General features: G+C 39.6%; 1 protein-coding gene across 1 annotated transcript; it reads left to right on the top strand.

Annotated features, from left to right (window-relative positions):
• The first annotated feature begins 3761 nt into the window (after nt 1-3761).
• Nucleotides 3762-5673, top strand: cxcr4b (chemokine (C-X-C motif), receptor 4b). The gene is made up of 2 exons (XM_085385056.1): nt 3762-3917; nt 4292-5673. Exons 1-2 carry the CDS (start codon nt 3900-3902, stop codon nt 5420-5422), a joined length of 1149 nt encoding a protein of 382 aa, XP_085241182.1. The 5' UTR covers nt 3762-3899; the 3' UTR covers nt 5423-5673.
• The last annotated feature ends 3032 nt before the right edge of the window (nt 5674-8705 follow it).

Below are 8705 nucleotides of genomic sequence, written 5' to 3'. Positions count from 1 at the left end.
AGACTTGATGCAGAATATTCGGCAGTTAAGAAAATGAATGGAACTGATGAATGAAAGTTTAAAGCAAACTTTGCTTAACACTTATCTTTTATTTTGACAGGGCCACACTGTTTAATTGAGCTAAGAGGATTTGAAAGTAGAAACTGAGACGTAAACCTTTTAATGAGGTCACAGATCAAGGGAATATTTTCTATTCCCTTCTAAACAATGTGACTTATTTTTGGAATTCAAGGAGTCACACTTCCCACATTGGTCATTAGAAAAAAAAATGTATGCATTTCCACAAGCCTCACTTTTTCAGCAAGATTTTCAAAACGTGAGAGTTATGAGAGAAGCTACGTCACCTGGCTTCCCTCATGACCACACCACAATGGTTTATGCCAGTCAGCACTCATCACCCATTTCATCATTGAATGGTTGTTATCAGTTGAAAGAACTCCTGTAGATGTCATTAGTGCCTGCCTATTGAGCCACCTAGCAGGCTCAATAGGCAGGTATCACCTAATTTGATGGTGGTTGTTCTGCCTTGCTGCACAACAATAACGGGTTGGGTATTGCCACTTTCAAGCAGTATAGTGCTTAAAACTAAACTCTTCATGAGGGTGGAGGAGGGGTGGGTGTGCCATAATTAATGACACTTACATGCGAGACTTCAGTTTGAGACAACAGATATAAAACACAGGGATTTTGACTGTGGTGTTGCTCATTTTTTTTAGGCTCCACATTTTGAAGCCTCATTCTTAGCATCTTGGCCTCCATCGCATTTGGTTTGTACTAGTCAGATAAATCTACAAAAATGCAAAGACCACAAACATGATAAAGTCGGACAGTTCAATGTGTCAAATTAGCAGAAGTGAGGGCAAACAGAAAGCTATCTGCTACACTCCTTGTGTAAGGACATTTTGCAATCAAAGCAACTATGTCTTTAACTTCAATGTCAAGTTTGAAATCCACCCACTGTATAGTTGTTTTTGAAAAGGTACTAGGCTGTAAACTTGGGCTTTAATGCTGCTAATTGGGTATTTTAACATAGTCGTCTATAGGGTGGTTGGAGAAAACCTCACATGGCCGTTAGAGGAACTGCAGTTCTTTGTTTTTCTGCTTTGGCTTAATTTTTCAGCACCAAAAAAGAAGATTAAGACTCATTATTTGATTATATTTAGGCACCAAAAACTACTCAGTGGTGAGAGTTTACAAGGAATGCCACTCTAGGTCTCCTACATGATCTGGGTTGTTTTCTGCTTATCACCTATTAGAACATAATAAGGCACTTTCTGGACTACAAGGCCAAGCCTATAAGAGTGATTACTATTTATAAAGACCTTTCAAGTGTGGGGTGACATTTGAAACCAGCATGGGCAAGACTTACATCAGACGCTGTATGAGCTACTACAACACAAGTATTTCTTAATTTTTGCTCCACTTTCAGCTGGTTTCATTAATAATTGGATTTGCCAACTTGCTCCCTCCACTGACCTGACTGAAAATAGCCCGTAACAGATTATAATAGCTTGATGCTTTATCCAATAGCCTGCTAAGTCTTTTTTTTAAGTGTCCCTCAAAAAGCATAGTTTAGACTGCTGCAGCTGTATGTTTCTCAGCTGTGTAATTTCAAAAACCTTTAAATCCACAACACAAAACCTTGGAATTGAAAACAGGCCTTGGGAATATAAGCAAAATGTTTGGTTTTCAACCTACAAAAGCTTGAGAAAGAAAAATAGTTCTGAAAATATCTTCAAAAAGTGAGTCATTAGAATTCCCCTCTGTGGCCAAAATGATTTATGGAATGTAGAAAATTAAATGCTCTGTGTTATTCAGCACTGAGATGAAATCCAGCAGTTCTGCTCGTGGACTGATAACAGAACAACTGTCTCCGTCTGAACGGCATTGATAACAGCATCATACCAATACAGTGGCCTTTCTCTGAGCTGCAGGTTCCCCTTGTTTCCTCCCCTCAGGAGTCCAGCTGCATGGGGATCTGAGAACAACAAACAGGATTAATCTACAGCAGAGTTTCAACGCGTAACCGTTTCAATCGCTTTAATTCATATGATGCGTGATTAATATCTCTGAGAATATTGATCTGTGCTATTTACTACAGTTGTTTCATTTTTACTTTTACACGTACAGCAAGCTGCACACGCCACAACTACAGAAAGTGAAAACGTAAAATGCACATCTCTGTCTCAGCCGCACTGCCGGGGATTTTACAAATACATCAAGGACAGAAAGATGCACACGCCTTGACTGAACGGCTAATATCAATTCATTACATCAGTTTGAGTGACAAGCAGGACTGACTCTCCTTAGGTCACCTATATTCGTTTTTTACATTCGACATTTTATTGTAGTAGAAACATAATGCCACAGCCACAAAACAAATAAATGGCAGTTTCGGTCCATCTTCTTATATTAGCAGGAATTTCATGAGTAAGGCATGACTATGGTATTTTCCAAAAAAAACTTCCTCATTTTGAGCACCAGGATGTTCTCTTAAACCTTTGTTAGATCTCACTGCCAATTTTATTTAATTAAATTGTGAACTGTGGAGACTTTTTCAAGGCTGTTAATGTTTTTAAACGGTATGTGTCTCTAACAGAGTGCTTTCAGCTTTTAAACTTTAATGATGCCTACTTTTGATATACCGCTTTATAAATGTGCTCAGAGTTGATATAGACAAGGGGGGGAAACACGTGTCTCCCATAATTCAAAACGAATGCGTCTAGAAAGCCAAGATCAGCCCTTATCATAGGGAGGAGATCAGTGATGAAGATGGGACTCACAAAATCTATCACTGCTCTCATATATCAAAGACAAGAAGTGGTATTTGCGTGCCACATGGAGCATATTTAGTTTCAAACTACCGTCAGTTCCGTCTCAGAGGAGGGCGGGGAGTTTTGTGTGGCCCGGTCGCGTTGTCATTACCCAACTGAAATCAGAGTGGTTTGGTGGAGCCGTGGGAGAATGAATGCTTTGCACACTGAGGCTTGAAAGCCGTTTGGAAAAAAAAAAGTTATAGGGTGTGTGGTTCTCTTTTAGATCCGCTGGGGGTCATTTAGCACTTAAGAGCGCAGACATAACAGCGCTTGAAAAGTGACAGGTTGTGTATAAAGGTGAGGAGAAACTCAGTCCTCTACTGATGAAATCTGTCATCGGAAACGGTTATTAAGTGATTTGTTAGGAGAAATATAAGACAGCGAGGGTGTGGGGGCTTAATGACCAGCTTAAATGTCAGACCTCACTTTACGCAGCCTGAGGAGTGAAGCGCTAAATGTGAGCCAGATTACGTGTAACGTGAAAAAACCCGTGTAATCCTAAAATTGCCCTAATTTCCATATAACTCAACTGTTGGGACTTTTGTAGGGACCCTTTTTCCTCTTTTAGTGTCTGTAATCGCGTGTGATGGTATTTATATGTTCTCCAAAACGTCATTGAGTGAGCACATTTCACTGCAGCGCTCTTAACTTTTTACATTTAAAAAACACAAATCTATCGAGATTTAATGAAAAGGGGACAAAACATCAAGAAAAATGTTTATTCTTGAACCTAATCCGAGATTTCATTAATTTCACATTTTTCACAGTTGCCAAATTGGTTTTATACACCGTTTCCAGACGCGTACTTCAGCTCCTCGCTTTTTTTTAAATGTAGCAGGTAAAACCAAACGTTTTTCAAACACATACTTTCACAAACGCCCTTACCACAAGTACAGAAGTTTGATTTATAGCGAACCTTTTTGGAGACTTTGCGTGCATCCTGCTGCTGCCCCTCCCTCCCTTTCGGGGGAGGAGTTAATGGCACGGAATAGTATTTATTGGCAGGCGCTGAAACAAACAACTATCGTCGTGCGTCTCATGCCAACCTTTACTCACTAGTCCCAAAGTTGGATTGTTATCACCATGGATGAAAGCGTGGAGGTGAGTGTTTTTCTGTTGTTCCCCCAACCTGTGTGTGGGATTGTTTTTTCTTGTTGTATGTGTGACTTTTTTCTTTCTTTTTTGCGTGAATAAAGTTTATATTTTTCCACGTGTTTGCAGTCGAGTAATTCACTGGTCTTAAACTTAGTGTCTCCTTCCATATAAAAGTAATTTGAAGATAGAAAGTAATTTGAAGAAGAGGACTTTCTCATTGTCACTTCCAACTTAAGACAAAAGTTATCATAAAATATTATAATGTATTTATAGGAGATGTATAATAAATTTTTAGGTAATCTGCCGCTCTTAAGTAATTAAATGATCCTCTTAGATCTCTTCTGTTTTCTAACTTTTGAATCTTTTTTTCTCTTTTCCAGTTCAACTATGATTATAGTTTTACCAGCAACACTTCTGACAACATATCAGAAGGGTCTGGATTTGATTTTACAGACCTGAATATACCGGAGATCTGTGGCCAGACATTCAGCAATGACTTCAACAAAATCTTCCTACCTACAGTGTACGGAATAATATCCATTCTTGGGATAGTTGGTAATGGATTAGTTGTACTAGTCATGGGTTACCAGAAAAAGGTCAAAACAATGACAGACAAGTACCGGCTCCATCTGTCTGTCGCTGACCTCCTGTTTGTCCTCACTCTGCCCTTTTGGGCTGTGGATGTAGCCAAAAACTGGTACTTTGGAGGTTTCCTCTGCGTGTCTGTGCACATGATCTACACCATCAACCTGTACAGTAGCGTGCTGATTCTGGCCTTCATCAGTCTGGACAGATACTTGGCAGTTGTACGGGCTACCAACAGCCAAGCCACGAGGAAGCTTCTTGCAAATAGAGTGATCTACGTGGGTGTGTGGCTGCCGGCAACCATTCTGACCATACCTGACATGGTCTTTGCAAGAGTGCAGAGCGTGAGCTCTTCAAATATCAACTTGAAAGAAGAAAGCAAGGAAACGGCAGACTCCAGGACTATCTGCCAGCGCATGTATCCAGTGGAAAGTGACGTCATATGGATAGTTGTTTTCCGCTTCCAGCACATCCTGGTGGGCTTCATTCTGCCAGGCTTGGTTATCCTCATCTGCTACTGCATTATCATAACAAAGCTGGCACAAGGCGCAAAGGGCCAGACACTGAAGAAAAAGGCATTGAAGACCACAGTCATTCTTATCTTTTGCTTTTTTTGTTGCTGGCTCCCCTACTGTGTTGGCATCTTTTTGGACAACCTCGTGATGCTGAATGTGCTCACCCCCTCATGTGAACTGCAGCAAGCGCTGGGCAAGTGGATTTCTGTCACTGAGGCGCTAGCCTATTTTCACTGCTGCCTAAACCCCATCCTCTATGCTTTCTTGGGAGTTAAGTTTAAGAAATCAGCTAAGAGTGCACTGACAGCGAGCAGCAGATCAAGTCAGAAAGTGACTCTCATGACAAAAAAGCGAGGGCCAATTTCATCTGTGTCAACCGAGTCGGAGTCCTCGAGTGTTTTGTCAAGTTAACTGTCAGCCTCGGAGTCTGTGACTTGATACTCTCAGGAGTGAAAAAGCTAAGCTGTAATTTCAAAGAACTACAATCTGTACAATTGTAAATGAAAGAGTTTTTATACGTGAAAATTTTTTGTGTGTGTGTGTGCCTTTGTACTTCAGTCGTGTGGCTTTTGTGGTTCTTATTTTCTGTATTTTATTTTCTGTTCCTCAAAGCAGATCGTGTCCTCAGGCAGTGCCTCATTTCCATTCATTCAGTTTTACAATCAATACCCATTGTCCTAGTTTTTATCCTATAGTCTTTGATGCTGTATCAAAGCTCGGACACACAATGTCCTTTCTGGGGGTTTTTAGGACTGGTAGCTGCTTTTTGAAACATGTACATAGTTTGTAGCATATCTATGTTCGCACCTAAGCTGTGCGATTATCTGAAAGCTATAATTTATTGCTGTCATCCACACTGGAGTTTTGTAAAATAACTTTTGTAAAAGTCCTTCAAAATGATTTTTTGTACTGTTTTTTATGTGTTTGTATTGAAAATAAAAGAAACTCAAACATATTTTGTGGTGCGCCTTTTCACTGGCTTCTACTCCCGTGTGTGCATGTGTATTATCAAGGGGGTTGGGGGAGTGTCACACAAATGTCACCACCTGAACTGGCTGAAAAGCAGGAGGAATGAACAGACAGGCCCTTTAATTGCAAGAACATCTGTGCACTTTTACATCTTAAGCAGCTGTGACACAAAAGCTAAAGTCTTCAATTTTAATTAGTGACCATATGGGTCTTAAGAAAGATTAAGGTCCCCTTTGACTTATTGACTTTTATCATTCTCTGTCATTCAGAAGTTCAATGACTCAACTTGGTCATTCTTTGACTCACAGAATGGAAATAATCATTCAGAACTGAAGCAAAATAAGAAGGATTAAATCTGATATTATACAGTGATAACATAAAATATATTTCTTTGAACAGACGCACCAGTCTTTCTGTTCTGAATCTTCTATCTTCTTTCATCACTTTAAACATTTAATGTGCAAAGAACAAAGACAGACAGATGCTCGGGCTAGGAAGGACAACAATAGCTTTCAAGTAGAATAAAGCCATCAAATGGCTGCAGTACAATGCAGCCCTGGCATTTATTCAGTGGATTTCCATGTCTACATGTAGAAGAGGTGAGAAGTCCTTGCATCAAGCTGCTGTGCCATGCAGTGCAGTCATTCATTCATTCAAAGCTCCAACTGAGATACATTTCCATGTCTTTACATATAGAAAAGGTGAGAAGTGCTTCCATCCACCCACAAAGTTAGTGGGTATTTTCCTCTCACAGTAAAGCAGAATTAAACATGAGGCGCTTTTTGGATTTGGAAATGGACCCAAACGATCCAAAATTAGCACAACAGTTTGCTTTCATCACAAAGTGCAGGAAAATACCCTTTACTGTACTCACATAACTCACATAATTGTTCTTGATCTGCATTCCTTTTTGCTGGATGGTGATCATCACAACTATCGTGTGCAAGATTGCACTCAGATTACACATATCAGGGTTATGCACTACTCGAATGAATTGATATCAGGTATTGAACACAGAAATATCTGTATCATCTGTTAATGGACTTGACAGATTATATGTTTTGATAATTTCCTTTTCAGAAACACAGAGCATCGGTATAATAAATTGGATACGCAGATGCCGTTTTCCTTGAGACTGACTAAAGTGCCCATTTAAGTGCATAAATTTTAAGTGGTCAGCCCCCCGAGGGAATCCATCCTTGGCTGCAAGAAGGTGCCCTTTCATCCATTATTAAAGCCATTATTCTCTCTGTTTGGTCAAAATATACCGTTGAACAACTCAAGTCTACACTGCTGCCCTACTGCACTGTCAGTGTTGTGTTTTTTGTTGCAAAACATCAATATCCTCTCTTGCAAAAATGCAAACTTTCTGACATGTGATGTAGCAGGCAAAACAAACCCGTGCAGAGAAGTGTTTCTTGTTTGGCTTTCTGGGTTAAAGGCCAAAGCTGTTGAAGTAGGGAGGAAATTGTTTCAATTGGTCATTCATTATCTCTATGGATTCTGGTGCAAAGTTTCAGACTGGGACTTCAGCCTATTGTTCAGTGTGCGCAGGGGCTCATTTAACTGTTCCTGTCGAGAGATGTATATTAAAATTATGAGTGACATGTCCGGTAAGCGCAGAGATGATTTTAAAGGACTAATGCGAGCTAAGCAGGAAAGAAACACAAATGCCACAGGGCGGTTACATGCTCCACTAAAGGTTATGTTGTTTTGGTTGAAAAGTGAGCAGCAGGAAGGCTGCTTCCTCTATCAGGAGCTCCTGTGGGTAAGAGCCTGAGAAAAGCTTTGATGACACCCCCACTGTATTCAAACCACCATCACTCGCTGTGCACGTCATTCCTCCAAAGGTCACTGGATACCTGGATGCACTTAGTGCACTCAACCAAAGGCGTGAAAGTAATTTCATGGAGTGTCACTTTTAGTGTTCATGTGGATGTGTAAAACAGCCCACACATGTGGTCCCTTTTGTTGTTTTCCTTGTGTGTATGTTGCCATTGGTGGGCTGAGTTCATTAGTTCAGATGTTACTTTCTTAAATGTAATTGTTTTGTAACCCATCAGTGAAATAAGAGTGATGAGCATACAATACATTTTTTTTCTGGAAATAAAGTGCCATCAGTGGAAGTCACTTAAGACCACAGTCTGCAAATAGTCAGTTTTTTGCCACCAAAAATAATTTCTGTTATTAATAATAGTAACTCTTTTAAAAAAAAACAAAAACAAAACATTAATATGTTCTGTTTAATCTGCAGAGTCCCACTTTAATTCATGATAACAAAGAAAAGTATGTGCATTGTAACTGCTTACTGGAAAATTCTTTGAACTTGGTATTTTAAATCAGCTGCCAATATTAAGTTTTATATTGGGGAACATACATTTTCTTTAATTTCTATTGTATAATATTATAAGAGACTTTGGGCTTAGACATGATGTCGTTTTGGATCTAGGACTTACATCTGTTATCTCAACCTGTTTTTAGAGAATACTCTTTTATCGTCTCAGTCTGAACATTGATTTTAAAAAAACAGGAGAAAAACAAAGGGCTTGAACGTGCTTCCTTGATTGTTTTGCACCTTTTCAACAGATTACTCTTGATTTCTATAAATTTCCTTCATTTGTTTGCAATAGGGCTGTTTTGTCTGCTCTGTCAACCTGCCGGATAAACCTCAGTCAGTCGGAACTGCGTAGTGCAATTTAGTTTCTAGCCGGGATCTCGAACATCC

Source organism: Rhamphochromis longiceps, linkage group LG16 (genome assembly GCF_057381845.1).
Source record: "Rhamphochromis longiceps isolate RC_006_pf linkage group LG16, R_longiceps_female_GT1.1, whole genome shotgun sequence".
NCBI classification, from domain to species: domain Eukaryota; kingdom Metazoa; phylum Chordata; class Actinopteri; order Cichliformes; family Cichlidae; genus Rhamphochromis; species Rhamphochromis longiceps.
This window is presented reverse-complemented; position numbering and strand designations above follow the sequence as displayed.